The 20,575-nt window shown below is 41.2% G+C and overlaps 1 protein-coding gene across 2 annotated transcripts; it reads left to right on the top strand.

The window, feature by feature from the left end:
- Window positions 1–1,121: 1,121 nt before the first annotated feature.
- GPR62 (G protein-coupled receptor 62) lies at window positions 1,122–11,405 on the top strand. 2 transcript variants are annotated; one of them, XR_015695915.1, is made up of 3 exons: window positions 1,122–1,554; window positions 5,535–5,620; window positions 7,231–7,547. XR_015695915.1 is itself a non-coding variant. In XM_014072887.2 (2 exons), the coding sequence occupies exon 2, from the start codon at window positions 9,578–9,580 to the stop codon at window positions 10,796–10,798; it is 1,221 nt and encodes a 406-aa protein (XP_013928362.2). In that variant the 5' UTR covers window positions 1,122–1,554; window positions 9,470–9,577; the 3' UTR covers window positions 10,799–11,405. The 2 variants fall into 2 exon arrangements, 1 of the variants encoding a protein (XP_013928362.2); XM_014072887.2 differs by lacking the exons at window positions 5,535–5,620; window positions 7,231–7,547 and adding an exon at window positions 9,470–11,405.
- The last annotated feature ends 9,170 nt before the right edge of the window (window positions 11,406–20,575 follow it).

Genomic DNA, 20,575 nt, shown 5'->3' with positions numbered 1-20,575 from the left:
TCTTGGAAAGCATGAAGTTACCAAAATGTTACTGTCTTCCCTTCTTCCCTTCACCTTGCAGGATGATCCCTAACATCCCTACTTGCCTTTGTCCTTTTTAGGCAGTATCAGAAAGAAAGAAAAAACCATTGAGATGCAGCTGCCTTTTCTTTTGATTTACTAGAATAGCTTAAGGCCCAGTTTGGACTTAGAAGTATTTCTGGAGACAAGAACATTGCTTTGTAGTTTGCCTGCTTCTCAATTCTCTCTCTTTCTTTCTCATGCACGAAGTAATTTTAAAAACTGTAAAAATACAGGTGGGGCAGGAAGCCAGAAAATGGTTTATTCACCTAGTAGCATGTAGCTGGGCTGGGAGTGACAGGTTTACATCACATGTCAAGCATTGTAGCAGTTACTGAAAGATTTATATCCATGGTTAAAGACTTCTATGGGTATCATAACTGAGAGTGATTTCCCCCCAAGACATAGCAGCACTATTGTAAGCAAATCGGAGACCTCCAGATACCTAACATTAAAATTTCCATAGTCATTAGCCATGCTAATTGAGGCCGATGTGAGTTGAGTAGCAAAATCTCTAGAAGGCACAGTCTCTCTGGTCCTACCCTTAAATTATCCAGGATAATAAATTAAGAAAAAAAACCTATCAGTTATTTAATGTATGTGTCTGAAGGAAATAGGTGGGTCAAAAATGTGAAAAATAAATAAATTGATGGACATGGCTATACTATATATGTCAGGTTTCCCATCAAAGCCAGAGCAAGATTAAAAATACATTCATAATTGCCAATACAACAGTGTCTTTAAAGAATATTTGGTAATACTATGAAGAACCTAGGGGGCCGAGAAAGAATGCCATTGATCTATTTTTTCTACAACCAGTACCCTATGAGGACAATAATTTATAAATATTTCATTCATTTCTTACTAACTGCACACCCAATTTATCTTGCCTGCAGAGTTGAGAATTGTGCCTTCAGACTCCATCTCTTCTTATAAAATTGGAATCAAACAACCTGCACTTTTGCTTCACTGTAGGAGGTCCTTAGGACCCAGTAGACTTCTCTTTGTGAATGATAGACAGTGCTTTAAAAGGCCACGCAGAGCCCAGATGTGACAGCCTGTGCCATCCACAGTGAAGAAACAACCAGCAATTGCTACTGCAGGAATTATAGCAGCAACCACTCTACCCAACCCTGTTCCAGGCCTAGGGAATCTAACAATATTGGGAGTATGGAACACCTTCCCAGAGGTGTGCATCTTCACCAACCTGTCTTCAAGGTGTAACCACTTCTCCTACAGCAGGAAAGAACCTTGATTCCACAAGCGAAGCTGGTCATTGCAAACAGTAGGATAGCAGTCCTTGCTCCCTTAAAGGTGCTGGTTACAACACCAGTATGCTGCCCATGGAAGATGAACATTTGAGACAGCAATTCTGAATACCACTCAGCGGTTCTAGACCATGTCAGGCAGCTATGAAGAGCTCACTGAGAAGGAAGAAACTAAATCTGGAGTTCCTGCTGGCCACAAGAGAATCTGATGGTGGACTGGAGTTTGGTAAGCCACCTCTTCATGGGATGTTCTCAGAAGGAAGTAGATTGAAAATTGCTGGGTTTTCCAGATTAGACTTTGGTGAAGGGTCTGAACTGTGAATATACTTAGATCACAAAGTTTTCCGGGATAACCTGTGATTTGTTTTCTTAGCTGCTTCTCCCCCCTCTCCCCGTCCCAAATAATATGTAAAGAGAGAAAATTGTTGCAAATTCCTCTTGGACTGGTATGAAGTTTCGAAGCACCTTGAGTTGGAAATAATGGGGATCATCAGAAGATTTTTTTAAATGAAAAGAAAATCCTATTTTTATTTCAAATGGATCTTTGGGCCTTTAAAAAAAGGGATCTCTTTCACATTTTCCTATTTTAATTGTAGGATGCTTTAGGTTATTGACTTCCAGAAAAGACAAATGTTGTTTTGTATAAGGCATTAGTGAGTATTTATTAGAACACTCACCTCTATTAAAGAAGGAAGAGTTTGAACTGAAAGGAGTGTCAAGAACTATGAAAATGAAGGTGGTGGCAAAGAATTTATCTCATCTTAGGAGTGACTTGAAAAATTGCTTGGTTTTGGTTAGTCCAATATAAAAAAAAAAGTTGGGGTTAACAAAGTAAGGGGGGAGTTAATTCTTATATGTTTATATATCAGATCTATTGTCCATCTGCTGCTCAAGCATTCTAAAAAGAAGATTTTAAGGCAAATCAAACTCTAAGCAACCGTAGTGACCAACTGTATGAAAAGGATCTATATTACAGAAAAACCAAATGCATAGGTACAGAATAGGTAGTTCCTGGCTCAACAGTAGTAACTGTGAGAGACATCTAGGTGTCACCACTTGAGTATGAGCCAGCAATGTGCTACAGCTGCCCAAAAAGCCAATTCAGTCCTGGGCTGCATTAACAGAGGGATAGCATCAAGATCACGAGATGTAATAATACTGCTTTATACTGCATTACTGAGGCCCCACTTGGACTACTGCATCCAGTTCTGGTAACCATGATACAAAAAAGATGCTGAGACTTTAGAAAGTGTGCAGAGAAGAACAACAAAGATGATAAAAGGTCTGGAGTCTAAACCATATGATGAATGGTTGTGGGAGCTAGGTATGTTGAAGAGAACAATGTGGGGGACACATATAACAGTCTTCCAGTACTTAAGGGGCTGTCCCAGAGAAGAGAGGATTGACTTATTTTCCAAAGCACCAGAGGGCAGGCTAAGAACTAATGGACAAAAAAGAAATCCAATCTATAAATAAAGAATCTTTTTTCTGATAGTGAGAACAATTAATCAATGGAATAATTTGTCTTCTTGGGTTATGGGTGCTCCATCTCTGGAGATTTTCAAAAATAGTCTGGACAACCATTTGACAGGGATGGTATAAGGTGTCCTGCCTTGAGTAGGGGGTTGAATTAGAAGATCTCTACAGTCCCTTATAGGACTATGATTCTACTCTCACAACAACAGAAATTAAAATTATGGAACTATTTTTTTTACAAAACTAAAATAAATAATTCTTCGTTTCAGAACTACAGGGTCCCCCTCCCTCTCTTTTACATTCTTGGTGAAGAGTTGTTTTCTTTTCTTCTCTTTGGTGGGTTTTAAAATTAATGCTATTGTGATTCTCTGGATTTGTGGGGAACCTTTGTCTTATAGTTGCCATAGATAGAGATACAGAGTTTCTGAACTGACTCTAAGTTATTGTAACTCTCTTCCAGGACTGTTTATTGGAGAAGAAAAGGCAGGAAAGTAGGTAGGTAGGTAGTGTCAGGCAGTGCAGGAAGCTATTCATAAGAAATGTGAATATAACTGAAGAAAGTTTCCTGTACAGTTCATTTGCCACTAGAAAGGCAAGTTGTTTTTTTATTTAAGTTTTAAAACGAAAACTTAACATGGATTGCCTCTTCCGAATACGATGAATATGTCTCTTCTCCAAGCCCCAGCCTCTAGATCTTCAGCTTTTTCTTTTTAATAAAGTCATTTCAATGAGAGTATCTCAGTGGTGAGACCTTAGACTAAAGTTTAATACTCCTTTTCATCCACTTTATACATGCTGTTACCATGCCAGAATGAGTCACAATTGAAAACTTCCAAGAGTGCTATTGTAAGGAAACAATTAGGCCAGTGTTTCTCAACCTTGGCAACTTAAAGTCCTGTGGACTTCAACTCCCAGAATTCCCAGAGTTGAAGTCCACAGGACTGCAAGTTGTCAAGGTTGAGAAACACTGAATTAGGCTCTCAAAAAATTCATTACCAGGAGAATACCAGGTATAATAGATTACAAAAATCAGGATTAATAATACTTTGACGTGATGTGGAACAGTTGTTCCAGAACAGAAGTTATGAGGACTCAGTCATTCTTTCTTTAATATCCAATTCCCTCTATTGTCAAAAAGCAAACATCCAAAAGAGGGAAGAGCCAGATGTGTATAGTAGTAATGGTTTAACACTTGGTATGAGGGTCAAGGGTAGTGGCCACACTGGTGCTAGGAATCAAGCATCTGGAGTAATCTCATGTTGTGTCAGTCTGTTAATGCCTGTCAGAATGCCAGAGGATATATGTCAATCAAATATTGAATAGAATCCTTGACTTGATGGATGCCTCAAAGAAGGGATTTTGGAAAATGGTCTGCTCCTGCCTTTTTCAAGGATATTTTTGGTGTGCTCCTTGTCCAAACCTATCCTTTGCAATTCTATTCATTTTTCATGTACCTTTGTCCTCACCACAAAAATAAAATGATTTCTGCTTTTTTCCCACTTGTGAGACTTTATGACCAAGGACCAAGAAGATGGACAGAAAGGGATGGTGCTGAAAGAACAATCCATTTTACATGTCCAAATTGCTGTTGAGTCTTGCAAGGGAACTGCTATTAATTTGCCTAGAAAAATATTGAACATGATTCAGTGGTGGGATTCAAATTTTTTTACTACAGGTTCTGTGGACATGGCTTAGTGTGTGTGGCTTGATGGGCGTGGCAGAGGAAGGATGCTGTAAAATCTCCATTCCCTCCCAATCAGCTGGGACTTGGGAGGCAGAGAATAGATGGGGGTGGGGCCAGTCAGAGATGGTATTTACTGGTTCTCCAAACTTCTCAAAATTTCTGCTGCTGATTCTTCAGAACTTGTGAGAACCTGCTGAATATCACTTTCTAAAGTCTCAGCATCTTTTTTCTATCATGGTTACCAGAACTGGATGCAGTAGTCCAAGTGGGGCCTCAGTAATGCAGTATAAAGCAGTATTATTATATCTCGTGACATGATTGGGATAAAACTGGCCTTTTTTGCACTTGTATTATTTTGATTTAAATGCATCAAAAAAGATACTGAAACTCCTTACTGTTAGAAGAGAAATGGATATAACTGTGTCTTGTAACTTCCCTGTCACAATAAACACCTTCCCTATCATAATAAAAAGTGTTAGGAAGAACTCTTGATTGATCAAAGGCAGAAAAAGTACTAGATATCTATGATCTGACATGGTGCATGGAAGATTGGCCTTGGGACAGAAGGGGAGCAAATGGTAAAGAGCATGAATTCACAAGTGGAATGAAAGAAAGAAAAAAAACCAGACATTTTTATGGCTGTGACAAAGTTTAACCTAAACCTAAAAACCTAAAGTTTAAGTCTATTCATCCATGCAAACGATAAAACAATTAAGGTAAATCTAAAAGCATGATCATTATTAGGATGAAAGCTTGAGAGAGTTACTGAAAGCTATAAGGATGATGAGAGATTCTGAATATGGGACACATAATTTTTGGCAATATCAAGAGCAGAACTTTGGGTGAGCAAAATGACAGTACAAGGAGAACAGTTGTAAGGAGGAAAACAAATAAATCTTTATTATGGTCAAAGACCAGCAATACACATTACTAGAGGAAAACAAATGAATATTATTTGGGAATTGGGAAGACACAGGTTTAAGTTAATCCTCTCTTCATTAAGCTCATTAAGTGATTTTGACCAGTCAATATCTTTTATCTAACAGGCTGATTGCTGTACGGAAAATTGAATGAGAACTTGCTATGAACATTTACTTGAACTCTGGGAAAAGAAGCAGAATAAGCCTAACAAGTAAATATTCAATCCAGGAGATAAATCTCATAACAACTAATTAGCAATATATTTTTCAGGAGATAGCAGTATTGGAAATAATTATTGTGGCCTGTTCCTTGCCGATGAACCTGATAAGGTTTATCAGGAAATTCCCTCCCGATCTCTTAACGGAAATGAAAGCAGCAGTGAATAATTGCAAGCAGTCTTCTTGGCACAACATCTATCCCCGTGCAAGCGATGACTTCATAATGCAGACTCTTTCCTTTCTCTTCCTTTCCCTTCAAGAGGAAGCTTGTGAAAATTAGGATGAAATCCGTTTTTGACATTACAACCACCGAATAAGGACAGATCAAAGTATTAGCATAAAGCATGAACTTTCATAGACAATGGATCTTTCCCTTTTCATGCTTACCATTTATTTATATATTCAGTTTATAACTTGGACTTGCCTGGGTAATGATGTCTTTCTGCCATGTCCTCATGATGCCACATTCACCTTGACCCCACCCATACCTGAGACCGCTTGGAGTCTTTCTTAACTATTCTAGTTATGATGTAATCCCCCCCCCACCGAAGTAGCAACAGCATATAGCAATTTTACCAAGGGCACTGACTGTTGACCCCTGGGAGTGGGGTCAACTCTATCTAACCACTTGAGACTGGTGAAGCCACATCAGTTCTCCCCCTCTGGCACAAGGTATTATCTTCTAGGGCCATGCTATTCAGACACAAAAGGATTGTAATCAGTGGTGGGATGTTGCTGGTTTAACAACTGGTTTGGTAAGCGCACACTTTGCACCCATGTGTGTTTTACATGCGCATGCAACACTGAAAATGGAGCATTTAGAAGCTCAGATGATTACCTTCTAAGTAAGCAATGGTAAATAAAACAGCTGGGGCTGAAGAAATCAGCTGTGCCATGCGATTGAGATGAGCTAGAAAGCTGAAAATAAAGCACACGATAGAGCAGGAGCAGGTGGGCAGGCCCAGCTGATCGTCGGAGCAAATTGGTTCGCTCCCAGCTGATCGTCAGAGCTACCGGTTCACCAGAACCAGTCCGAACCAGTAGAATCCCTCCCCTGATTGTAATCTTTTAAACATACCAGTCGTTACTTTTAAAGCCCTACATGGTATTGGACCTGGGTACTTGAGAGACCGCCTCCTGCCAATTACCTTCCTACGACCAATTAGATCCCACAGATTAGGCCTCCTCCGAATACCATCCGCTAGCCAATGTCGACTGTCGACCCCTTGGGGGAGGGCCTTCTCTGTGGCTGCTCCGGCCCTCTGGAAGAGCTCCCCATGGAGATTCGGACCCTCACCACCCTTCAGGCTTTCCGCAAAGCTATCAAGACCTGGCTGTTCCGGCAGGCCTGGGGCTGATGAGTTCCCAGCCCCACTTGAATTGTTGTGATTGTTGTGTTGTTTTTAAGCTGTTTTTTGTATTTGTTTTTTGTCTTTGTTTGTTTTTTGTATCTTCCCCCCTCCCCACCTTGTTTGTTAGCCGCCCTGAGTCCCTTGGGAATAGGGCGGCATAGAAGTGTAATAAACATTGAACATTGAACATTGAACATACCTGAAGTTTGTATTTCCAGACATGCCTTAATGCACCATTCCTTCCTTTTTAGCACATGTCTACCAAATATTCCCATGCAAAATCTGGGCTGCATCCCCCCAATGAGCAATAACGCTGCCTCAAGTGGAGTAATATTTCTTGTTTTATAAAAGGCAAGATTTTGATGTGGGCAGCAATAGATGGTGTGGTAAGTCTCTCACAGGTCATCACAGAGTCACTAGGGAGTTCGTATTTCAAAAGAAAGGGTTTTTAAAAAATTAATCTTAGAAACCATTCCTTACTGCTGCCATTGTCATTTCCAAGCACTTTTCCCCATCATTTCTAAAGCTATCACATAGTATTATAGTGTTATGACACTTCATTGAATGCATATATGTAATCAGTTTTTCAGCACTAATTCAAAGATCAGCGTAAAAATTAGTACTACAATGGAACTAATTGAAGAATTATAGCAGCTTTAGAAATTTCTTTGGTTGAAATGAACTTCCTTATTCACTGCAGCTATGTCACAGTTACTGGTGTAAAACACAAATAAAGTGCCTATGCTTAGTGTAGGAAATCACTTGGAATTTTTCTTGTAATCACAACAGAACTATTTTAAAAAGGCTTGGGGTCTAACCACTACTTTGCTAATAGTGTTTTATGTTGTCCTTTTATGAGAAGGGACAGAGAGCTGAAATTCGACTTTGAAGTCCTGAAAAAAAAATACAAATGGATTTTGAAATTCATTAGATATTTTCTACAGGCTGGTTTCTTATTTAGTCATGTAGGCTAGAATCTTGTTTTTAAAATCAGATAAAATGTTACACAGCTCATAAATAAAAATGCACAGTTACATTTGCTGTACAGTTCTCCATACTATTTCAGAATGTAGACCTATATACAACTAACTGGAGACTGAACGAATAGTAAACTGAATAGTAAACCGAGAATAAACTATTGAACACAGTGAGTGGGACATCTCAGCAGCCATGAGTTACTATTATATAGTAACTATCTGAAAGGATCCATTTTAATTGCCTCAATTATCATTGAGGTAGAAGGAGAAAGTCACAGCTGGTGTAGTAATTAGAATAACAAATAGTCTAGTGCTTCAATAATAGAGGGAAATTGTTGGATCCTAACAGAAATCTATAATGCATATTTTCTAACTACCGCCATTAGCTAACTTTCTAAAGGAGAACTGTTTATGTAAGGATGAGCTTACTTTTTTCTGTGTCTGAGATCATCCAACCCAAGTTGTTATAATGTAAAATCTAAATAAATCATGTTTAACATGGTTAAGTTAAGTCATATAAATTACTCACAAAGAACTGGTTTCTCAGAACCAACTAAATCACAAGCTCTACACCCTGCAGCCTAATATGTAGTATTCAATTAGCCTTTATATCATACGGATAAGTGTGATTTTCTTAGCAAGACTATAGAAGTAGTTCAGCCATTCAAGTTAAGTAGGTTAGGAAACAGACTTTGGATGAAATATTAGAACTTGGTTATTGTACCGGTAGAATATAATAACAGAATCTTGAAAGCCAGACAAAGTTTTTCACCCTCCCCTTTTATACTAAAGAGAATCAAGGTAGGGCGACCTTGAAGTTTTTCCTCACCGTTTCCTGTCGGTCCAAGTTAAAGTGATGCTTAGATAAGGATTGTTGAATTCCTCTTTCAAGATGATACCTGTGTACCTCTACAGTGATTTCCATCACTTTCTTCAAATATTTTTTACAGTATCCCAATCTGTAGCCTATTAGAGCCTTTATGTCAGGGGTGTTAAACTCAATTTCATTGAGGGCCGCATCATGGTTGTGTTTGACTCTAGAGAGGTGGGGTGGGTGTGGCCAGCTTAACATCGCTCGTGTTGGGGGCAACTGTGGTGGCCCGAGTGCTCTGCCACCAGAGTCTGTGAAAACAGACTCCCAAGCTCCATTTTTGGCTGGGACGGCTTCCTGCAACCCTCTGCCAGTGAAAACAGAGCTTGGGAAGGCCGGGCACAGTCCTCACAAGCTCTTTTTTTGGTTGGGACACCCTCCTGCAACCCTCCCAGGAAGCCCTCCTTAGCTCCATTTTTGCTTGCAGAGGCACCCTGGGCTGGTTCTTCACTGTTCTGCTGACAAAGGCACCAAGGGCCAGACCTAAGCACCCCCATGGGCTGGATCCAGCCCACGGGCCTTGAGTTTGACACCCCTGCTTTATGTGATGCAATCAAGATATCTCACTGAAGGCAATGAAATTTCATTTCATTCTATCCCACTCATTATTTTGTTAATGCTTTTTTTAATTTTCTTTTACAGGAATTGAAAGATACCAGAAAAAGACACAGCCATATTGACATGCAACTTAGGCATCCCCCCGGCATCTCTTGTTAAAGGCCAGGCTGCCTAGAAATAGACTTCCTCGGAATGATGGTAAACAAAACTAGGCTTAACTCTACTCATGGACTTGATGCTTTGGGGGTATCCCAGTTCCAGGAGGCCATTGGTGTTTTCTTCATGGTTATGCTGAGTGTCATTGCTTTGGTTGCCAACACAGCAGTAATGGTTGTTATTCTCAAAACACCTCTCCTGAGGAAATTCATCTTTGTCTGCCATCTCTGCCTGGTAGATCTGTTGTCAGCAATTTTCATCATGCCACTGGGGATCATCTCCAGTTCCACGTGCTTCAACAGAATTTTGTACAGCATCGCTGAGTGCCAAACACTGATCTTCTTGAATGTTTGTTTCATCAGTGCTTCCATCCTCACCATCTCTGTAATCAGCATTGAACGATACTACTACATTGTCCACCCTATGAGATATGAAGTTAAAATGACAACTGGGCTGGCCGTGACTGTGGTGGTTTTCATTTGGATTAAGTCTATGCTGGTTGCTGCACTGGCGTTAGTAGGCTGGCCGCAAGACAATGGTGCAAGCAGTGCCAGTAAATGTACTGTAAGCTGGAGCCCTGGAGCCCACAAGAAGATTTTCGTGATAATCTTCAGCCTTCTCTGCTTCATATTGCCCAGTTTAATTATCTTTGCAGTATACGGTAGCATCTACAAAGTGGCCCGCATTGCATCCTTGCAGCATATTCCTGTCCCATCCTGGACAGCTGCACCCAGACAAAGGTCAGAGTCCATCCACAGTCAAGTCACCATCATCACTACCAGGAATGTGCCTCCAAGACTATCTCCGGAACGCTTTTTTGGTGGGAATAAAGCAGCCCTGACCTTGGTGCTGATCGTAGGCCAGTTTCTCTGCTGCTGGCTCCCTTTTTTCTCCTTCCACCTCCACTGCTCCTTCCATTCTGCCCCTTTGGTCCCTGATTCCATTGAAATAGTGGTGACCTGGCTCGCATATTCTTCCTTTGCAATCAACCCTTTCTTCTATGGATTGTTAAACCGTCAAATCAGGGAAGAGCTGGCCAAGATGAGACGACACTGCCTCAGTAAGTCTCTGAACCAGGACTTTTGTATCTCCAGCCCAGAAGGCTCTATTCATGAGAATTTCCTGCAGTTCCTTCAGAGGACTAGTTGCACGTTTGATAACCATTCAAGCTATGCTAATTCCAGCCCCAGGAACACTTTGGAACAAACTGCTTCGGGATTCAGAATCCCAGGACAAATTCCAGAAGAAACCAATTGAAGAAAGAATGCTGCGTTGTGTTTTTTTGTCATTTCCCCATTTCTTTCCTTCTGGCTTTGCATTTATCTTCTTCTGCACTGAAAATACTGAACAAGCTTTCCTTAGGAGAAGGATTGTCAGCTGAGCAATGGCTTTCTCTTAAGTGTAAATGGAAATGTACTACATGAGTTGTCAGCATCCTCCCTCTTTCCAGTGGCTAGCAAGAGTATAAGTGATGACTCAGAAGCATCAGTTGTACTAATAACCAATTGTACTGAATTCACTGTGATAGCTGTGTGCAGAGACCTGACACCTTAACAATACTTGCAGAGACTCCAGGAAAATATTATATGTGCGGGGGAGGAGGGTGTCAAAAAACCCTCCAAAGTGCTTTCCTAAAATACAATTAACCCCAAGTCACCGCCAAGAGTGGTGTTTCTTCCTATTCACATAGTGTAATGGGAAGATTTAGTTTTATAATGCAGAGCTTGCCTGGTTTGTATACTTAAGGCAAAGTCACTTTGTCCTTAAGAAAATAATGTGTCCCAATGCTGAAGAACAGAATTGCCCAGTCTCCAAAAACACAGGCCAGTGATAGACTGCTTTGACTTCTTTAGTATGATAAAAGGGAGAAGACAGACTTGTGGGAATGATTATGATCAATGTCACAGATTAAACAACCATTCTTGCTCCCATAGGTGAAGAAAGGTAAAGTTGTAATTTTCCATAATTTGGTGCTGTACAGAGAACATTCAGATCTTGGGAAGAATTCAGAAGAAGACTAAGATAATGTTCTCTGAATCACATTCAGCATGTAAGAACTACTGTCTGTTTCCTGTGCAATAATAACTTGGGAAAAGTTGTAATACAGAGGTTTATAATAAAAAGCAGAATCCTTTACATTTGTGGTCGTTCTTGAACTTTTCAAATTGCACAAAACTTCTGTGTCAATTCTATTCCCCCCTCCCCATTCAGGACTACATTCAGTAAAATAAGGCAACCTTGAAAAAAGATTTCTTGAGAATTAATGCCATTTCTTTTGAGAAACTGTTTCACAAATCCAAACTGTCATCCTAGATCCTAAATTTCCCGCTTCCTCTCCAGATTGCAGGTGAATCTAGAGCCTATGAATGAAGAGGGGAGGCAGAAATCTTCATACTACAAAGGAAGATTGGATCCCTTTGATTATCACATTGGTTACTTCAAATGGACAACTATTAGTATTCTTGGATTTGTATGGGCAACAGATGGTAACTGCCACTTTCCAAGGTCTTGGGAAGGCCGAGAGGAAGAAAGGGATCATATTGTAGATCTTGGATCCTCAATAAGGCTCAGAAGAGAGCCATACAGCTCTAATTCTGAATTTCTGTCTCAGTGCATCTGGAAAAATACAGTTAAAATAGACACAAAATTGGGAGAGATGGTTAAAATGGTACAGTCCCTCTGTGCCAAAAGGCATTCCAAATGAGTTGGCCTTAATCTGGAAAGAAAGGACTGGGCCTAGCTTTAAGACAAGAGAGTGACTTCTTCCCATTCATTTTAAAAATGCAAATTTTTGCATCAGTAGGAATGGAGCCATCACTCAATGTGGCCTAGGGGCAACATATACCCCTGAGCTGGCATTGGAAAATATACCCTTGATTGGTTTGATGTGACATTTAAGTGGTGAGATCAAGATGGAGAGTTATTTTAATCAAGGCATTATTTGATTCCTGCTTATATATACTGAGTTTCACTTTTTAAAGGGCATATGCCTAGAAAATCTGTAGGCTGACTACTGTAGTAAAAAGTTAAGAAGTTTATCTAAAATAAGACCTTGCACGGAGTATAGTACTTTAAAAAATCTTGTTACTATTAACAATTATGTGTATCTGGACAATTCTTTGTTAATGCAGTATAAGCAAACACTTGGAGACATTTTTGAGCAGTTCTTTTTGATTTGTCTGTCTCTGGAGGAGGTTTGTATTGGAAGAGTGAGCTGTGCAAAAGCAGACTTTTGAGTATCATGTTGCTGGGAATGTAGAATTGTGACTCTAATGGGAACCTCCAGCTGCATCGCTGAAACTCATTCAAATTGTGTTGACCTGTTTGATGCACCCTTTGATGTTTTAAAGGGATGCACCATCCTTGCCAGGGCATCAGCAGTGGCATGCCAATTGCTCATCATTGGCTCAGATTTGGTTCCATTGTGGTCCTTTTTCTGCTCGCAGGATGAATTTAGGTGAGAATGAAAGGAGTTAATATATCTACCAGTACTTACCAGAAGTAGATTTGAACAGCAGATCAGCAGAGTTGGTGCTGCTCAGAAGCAGGATGAAAAATATGGAAGGACATCAGATCAGGACTAGGGTTTATCTTGCTATTCCTTCTGCAGTTTCCTCTGTGCTTGTATCCTTCATACCCAGCTTGGGGACCCATTTATGAGCCAAGGCTCATAGGACTGCCTCTTTGCTTTCTCTGTCTGTGACCCCAATACTTTGGTTATAGAAATGCATAATGGATATAAAGAACTATGGGGAATACAGGTAGTCCTCAAATTACAACCATTCGTTTAGTGACCGTTCAAAGATACAGCACTGAAAAAAGTAATTTATGACTGTTTTTCCACTCTGGTGACCATTGCAGCATCCCTATGGTCACAGGTTCAACATTCAGATGCTTGGCCAAACCGGTTCATATTTATGACAGTTGCAGTGTCCTGGTGTCATGTGATTGATCCCCTTTTGAGACCTTCTAACAAGCCAAGTCAATTAAGCCAGACTCACTTAACAACTGGATTACTAACTTAACAACTGCAGTGATTCGCTTGCACGAAAGATTGTAAAATGGAGCAAAACTTACTTAACAACTCTCACTTAGCAACAGAAATTTTGGACTGCATTGTGGCCGTAAGTCGAAGACTCTCTGTATTTAAAAAGGATACTCCATTAAAAAAAGAAAGAAATTGGCTCAGTCCTAGACTTAGGATTCTGTCTATACTAGGTCAGACTCTCCCCCTTTCTTAAGAGTTTCCATTGGCAACTCTACTGGCATCTGCTTGCCTAAGAGGGCAGATTCTTTTAATCTGGAGTGGGCAGGGAATAAACCCAATGTCAGACCTGCAGCAGTTCCTTTAAGAATCTTTGGCCTGCCACACTTTTATTAAGGGGGGGATTTAGCAAAGGGTAGAATGTGTTGTTTTCAAAATAAAAAATTCCTTCCTAGAAGCTCAAGGTCATCTTTTGTCTCCCAAACCTTTACACTTGACCGGAAGCAGTTAGGCCTAGACGCCAGCGTGGAAGAAGATTGGACCACGTGATGGACTGTGGGTGTGGGGGCAAGATCATGAACTTTTAACTGAGTGGGATTCTGATGTAACTTCCAGAGTTGGAATCCCCACAACACTATGCCAACATGCCTGCTTTATTAAATTGGAACTTTGAGCATAGTTTTGCCTTTGACTCTGATTTAATTCTACATGGTATTTGGAATGCTGACATCCCAGCTGTCTTCATACACACTGGGTGCCCATTCAGGACCAGTAAAATTCTGTCTCTTATTTAATATTACTCTGATTGCAGTGATGGCTGCAAAAGAATTGTCCAAGGATCTGAAAAAGGAGCTTTGGCAGCCTCCATCAAAATAACAAAATGGTTGCAAACAGCAGTTGTATGAGCGGTGAAAGATCCTCTCTTACCAGAGGTGGGTTGCTTGTGGTTTGGCCCAGATCGGGCAAACTGGTAGTAGCGGCGTCGGGAGGTTCCACATGCGAGTACAAACGTGTGAGTGCCCCTGAACCGGTAGTAAAAATATTAGCAACCTAGTACTGTCTCTTACGGCCTTTTAGTGTTAGAAAGCAAAGGAAGAACAATTGTTTCTTCCTTCTCCAAAGTCATTCAAGAGCGGGCTGGGAATGGAGAAGCTGCTTTTGCTTTATCTCAGTTCAAAACAGAACTGCTTGGGGAATTCGGGGGGGGGAGGGGGGGCTTCCACAAAGAAAACCTACAAAGGATATGGAAATAAGATGCTGGGAGGATTTTTTTTTTGACTCATTCAAGAGATGTTTTCTTCTTCACTTAGTTTGACCCAGCTACCACAGTAGCATGTTCAGTGGGGAAATCCTTTATATGCACTTTTTGAAGGGTACCTCCCAAAAGCATGTGGGCCATTCTTCCCTTTAATGTGTAATTATCTGCAATTCCCTGTACAGTATAGAAATAGCACCTTGGATTTACAGGGGCTGAGTAGCCGGTCCCTTGATGATAGCCACAAACCTCATTTCCTTTTTCTCTCCCTTAAGCCTTATTTACAATGCAAAGCGACAAATATCCTTCTTCTTTCCTGCTGCAATCCAAGCCTTGAGAAAGGCAGAGTGGAATGGTAATAGAAAGCCCATTGATTGGACATACATATTCTCTCTTTCTCCCAGGTATTTTAATACAGATAAAGCTCAAAATGTTGTTTCATTGTGTTATTTCTCACTAGTTTCTCCTTTCTGTGACATAAAGAAGTGTTGGCAAATTGTGAGAACTTGTGAAGCTACCTTTACTAATGAGCTAAGAACAATACACTTTCTCTCTCAATTCCTGATAAATATGTCAGATTTGGGTAGCCGAAAGAAGAAACTAAAGCAAAAAAGGCTACATGATAATAAAAAATATCCAACAGGTACTTTTAAAAGTGATTTATTATAGCATATGTTTTTTTTTGCAGAGTAGAGAAAGAAAGACTTTCTTTCTTTAAAGCTCTTTTATTGAGAATCCTCTTTTATTGAGGCACATCCAGGAACATGAATGAGTCAATTACTGATAACAAAAGATGAACGGCAAGAGTCACAAGCAATAGAAGAAAATATTTGTACCGATAAAGGAAAATATGTGTAGCTCAGGATTGTAATGAGGGGTTTTTGGTTCTCTCCGAGCTTGGTGGTTTTCTTGCAGATATTTCATTACCCAACTAGGGAATATCATCAGATATTAGCTAGCACTGATGACGTTAACTAGTTAACGTAATGAAACGTCTACAAGAAAACAACCAAACTAGAGTGCACTAAGGACCCCAGAGGAGTCACAATAGTGGAGCATACAAGATCTCATATGTGCAGTCAGAATCTTAAGTAAGGAAGCCTTCTGCAGCATGGTGTTCTCTATCTGTTGGAATTGCAACTCCCAGAATTCCTTGATCCCATTGTTTTTGCAGTCTTAGCCCTTTTGTCAGGGTAACAGGCATTGTGTGGCAATGTTGTTTATTGCATAGCATCTATAGTTTCATAGTATTGCCCTCATTTATCATATTTTAATTGGGAATTGGCTCTCATACTTATGAATTTTCTATCTGAATTGCAAATGACCGCCATCATTGAGGGGATCCTTCATTCTCTTTGAGCTTAGTTGTTTTCCTGCAGATGTTTCATTATCCATTCAATACTGATGATGTTACTTCAGAGCTGTCAAACTCGCAGCCCATGGGCCAGATACATCACGTGCTGGCTATGCCCGTGCCCAGTTTAGCAAAGTGGGGGGGGGGGAAGTTGCAATACATCACATGATGCCAACATGGCATTGTGAGTTTGACACCCCTGTGTTGGGTAATGAAACGTTTGCAAGCTCAGACAGCATCAAGGACCCCAGAGTTCAACCCCCAGTTACAAATATTTTCTATTGGACTGCCATCATGCCCTACACAGTGACATCAGTAACTCTCATGGTTGCAATTGTAGCCCTAGTTTGCCACCCTGTGTAAGAAAGAAATGCTTTATCTTCTGTTACTATGCTCATACTTATGTGTGGCAAACTAATCTTCGCCACTTCACTTGGAATGACTTGTAACAGGAGAGTACAACTTCAGGAAAAGTATTAAGTGGCTTGCCAGCTACCCCTTTTCCAAAACCAGTCAGCTGGAGTTAAAATGAAGAGTAAATGTGATTAAATGTATCACATGTAATTTACATGAATTAACACACAGTACATAAGATTATTCTTGGTGTAGTTCAGAACTCTTACCCTTTTTAACTTTTCTTTAGAATTATAATTTGGAGGCATCTGGGGAGAAAGGCTCTTCCTGCTTCTGCTGTTTCTGGGAGCTGCATAGGTTGTATCCAATGGTGAAATTCAATTTTTTTTTTACTACCAGTTCTGTGAGTGTGGCTTGGTGGGTGTGGCAGGGGAAGGATACTGCAAAATCCCCGTTCCCTCCAAACTCCTGGGGGAAGGATATTGCAAAATCTCCATTCCCAACCCACTCTGGGACCAGTCAGAGGTGGTATTTGCTGGTTCTCTGAACTACTTAAAATTTCTGCTACTGGTTCTCTAGAACCTGTCAGAGCTGGCTGAATTTCACCCCAGGTTGTATCTCCTCGATTTATAGTGATTCAAATATTTAGTTTTGACCAGCAAAAGTGGTTTTATGAAAAGGTTGTCTGGCTTTCACTGGGTTAGTTGATTTAAGCAGAAAAGCAAAGATATCAAATCAAAGGAAGTCTGGGGAACTTTCCCCAAGACTAACATTACTGAAAATTCCCGAGTTAATAATATATGTGCTTATTTACCAGGATTTCTGTCCTGCCCCAATGGCACTTCAGAGCTCTTCAGTCTTTCCATGTGGGAAAGATGCATGAAAGCAAGCTGTACCCACAAAGGTTCCTCTTTAGTGCTTCCTCAGGAGTTAATCCCATATTATTGCATTTGAAGCAAATCCTTATGAAATAAATATTTTTGTAATAGAAACACATTTTTAGAGGGTTCTATCTCCACTCCTCCAGCTTGAAAAGGCTCATTCCTCATGCTGAGCTGCAATTAGCTTTAGCCATGATTTGCTTATGCTTATGAGCTTTAAGCTCATGATTCAGCCAGAGTGGCTGAATTGACATATGATGATACCCAATTATATCTTTTGACTCTGGGCCAGCCAATGAGGCTGTCAAAACCCAGTGCCTAGAACAGAGATGGTATTCAGCCAGTTCTGACTGATTCTGGAGAATTGGTAGCAGAAATTTTGAGTAGTTTGGAGAACCGGCAAATAGGGTGGCCCCACCCCCGCTGCCTCCCAGCTGATCTTCTTTTGTTGACCTGAACAGGAGAACGGAGCTGGAAAGCAGGTTAATGGGGTAGGGAGGAAATGGGGATTTTGCAGTAACCTTCCCCCAGGAGTGGGGAGGGAATGGGGATTTTGCAGTACCTTCCCCTGCCATGCCCACAAAGCCACGCCCACAGAACCGGTATTAAAAAAGATTGAATCCCACCACTGGCCTGGAGACCACATGAGTTTGGATGGGGAGAAATATATCTCCTCAATTTGACCAAGACAGAATGGCTGTGGGTGTTTGATTCACACAGATCTGAGGATATTCCATCTTAGACCCTGCTTACTTGATGAAGTAACAATTTTCTGTCCAAGGTTGGTACACAATCTGGGGATCTCCTTGGATCTGCAGCTGGTGTTAGCTGTAGCCAGAAAAATCTTTGCACAACTCCACCTAGTACACCAGCTGCATTCTTTCATAGATGGAAGGGTCATTCCTCAGGCATGCCCTAGTCAACTCACAGGTCCAAAATGTGGCAGTGTCAGCAGTAATTGGCATATCTCAATATGTCCATGTAACATCTTTGCTTCACAAACTGTACTGTTGCTGGTTTGTTTCAGAGTGTGATTTGAGATGTTGGCTGTTTCCTATAAAGCCCTACATGGCATATAACCTGGTACAGGTTACCAGCATAGGAAATATGGCAGGAGACAAGGAACAGGCCACTCCCAGAGAATACCGGACCAGTCTTTGTATCAGTTTCGCATTCCAGCTCCTTGATCTTAGCCCTGATACCTGGATGGCAGACTTTCAGAAGCCCTGGCTTCCAGCTGCTGCTGACTGCCTGAGCTCCTCCTGGTTGGTGGTTTTTTATTTAGTGTATAGCCACCCACAGGACGCCTGGATGGCACTACTGGGGGAGGCTCCTTTCCTGTCCCTGTGCAGTTTATTCGATCACAGGAATCAAACCACCAAGCTGCCAATCTCAGCAGAGTGCAGACTCAGGGCTTACCATATGAGCCACTGTGGTGGTGTTCTCTGAACTTATGGTCTTGAGGGACTTCAATTTGCCGTCCCTGGGAGTGGAATCTGAGGAAGCTCAGGAGTTATGGCAATGGGCATCATGGGACAGTGGTTACACACCCGTATCTGGTATTCCTGTCAGAGCAGTGGCTCAGTGATCTTTTGCTGGTGAAGCTTTTAGCGTCCCCTTTGTCATGGTCACATCACATCCTGATTACTATGGGATTCTTTGAAGCTGCAATCCACTAAGGTGAGGCTGGATCCATTAGATTGGTTCACCCCTTGCAACTGATGAACCCAGAGGGGTTTCACAGGGTAGTTGGGGAGTGTTCCTGTTGCTTCGCTACATGGTCCTTCCAAAGTTTTTATTGCTGTTTGGAATATAGAGTTGATTGAGGTATTGGGTTGGATCATGCCTATGAAACATCTCCCTTTGGCAAATGCTGTCATTTCTCATGATTTAGGGAGTTGAGGGAGATGAAATGGGAGCTGTTTAGAGCAGCACTGGTGTTCAACTAAGGACAAACTTGATTTAGAACATCAGTTACAATGGCAAGATGCCTCTCTTCTAGCAGCAAAGACAGTGAAGAGGCAGTACTATTCTGCCCGTGTTTTGTCTGCAGATTGCCACCCCAGACTTGTTTTATAGCCCCCATGAGTAAAATGGAGCAAGGAAACCTTTTGTAGGGATGGGTGGAAGAATTTGTTGAGCACCTGTTGGACAAAACTGCTCAGATTTGCTCACACTTGAATGCTGGCCTTTAGGAATGCTGCCCTAGGGTAGTCTTGCCTGGTTACCTGGGAATGTTCTGAATTTGTTGGACCTGAGGAAGTGGACAGGATACTTAGAAATGTGGGCTCAGTCACCTGCTCTTTAGGTCCATGCCCTTCCTGGCCCATGGAAGTAGATAGGTGTTGTGTGAGTGGGTCCTAGCAGTGATTAATTTTTGAATAAGGGGATTGTTCCTTTACCTCTTAAGGAGGCTTCATGTGCCCCCTCCTCAAGAAGCAATTGCTAGATCACACAATACTGGACTTTTCCCCAGTAATCAACCTTTACTTGGGGGAAGGTGATTGAGAAGGTGGTTGTGTAATCCCTTTGGCAGACCCTAGATGCATCAGATTATCTGGATCCTTTCCTTCAGATTTGAGATTGGGTATGGAATAAAATCAGCATTGGTTGCACTTTTGGATGATCTCTGGCAACAAAAAGGCAGTGATGGGGATCTATCCTTGCCTTACTTGATTTCTTAGAAGCTTTTGATACTATTGATCATGGTATCCTCCTGGACTGATTTAGAGGATTGTGAGGGGGCAGTACAGAGTTGTACTGGTTCACTTCCTTTCTATGAGGTCAGTTCCAGTTGGTGGTGATTGGGGAGGAGACATTCCCACCCTTGGTCCCTGTTATGTGATGCGTCACTTTCCCCTCCCCTATTCCACATCTACATGAGCCCACTGAGTGAACATATCTGTTGACATGGGATGAAGTATTGCCAGTATTCTGGTGATAATCAGTTGTACATCTTGGTCCCTGGTGAATTAAGCAATGCTATGGATATCCTATCCTGGTGTCTGGGGGCTATGAAGGTTTGGATGGGAAAAAACATACATCAAATGAACTCTGACAAGACTCAATGGCTTTAGATTCTATTCCACCAGGAGCTGTGATGATGCAGTGGTTATAATGAAATAGTGTAGGCTGACTGCCCAGAGCGAGGAGTTCAATCCTGACCGGCTTAAGGTTGACTCAGCCTTCCATCCTTCCAAGGTTG

Source organism: Thamnophis sirtalis, unplaced genomic scaffold (genome assembly GCF_051295495.1).
Source record: "Thamnophis sirtalis isolate CommonGarterSnake01/CBP01778 unplaced genomic scaffold, rThaSir2_p1.2 scaffold_3, whole genome shotgun sequence".
In the NCBI taxonomy this organism is placed as follows: Eukaryota; Metazoa; Chordata; class Lepidosauria; order Squamata; family Natricidae; genus Thamnophis; species Thamnophis sirtalis.
Note: the sequence above shows the minus strand (reverse complement) of the source record. Positions and strands in the feature narration are given on the sequence as shown.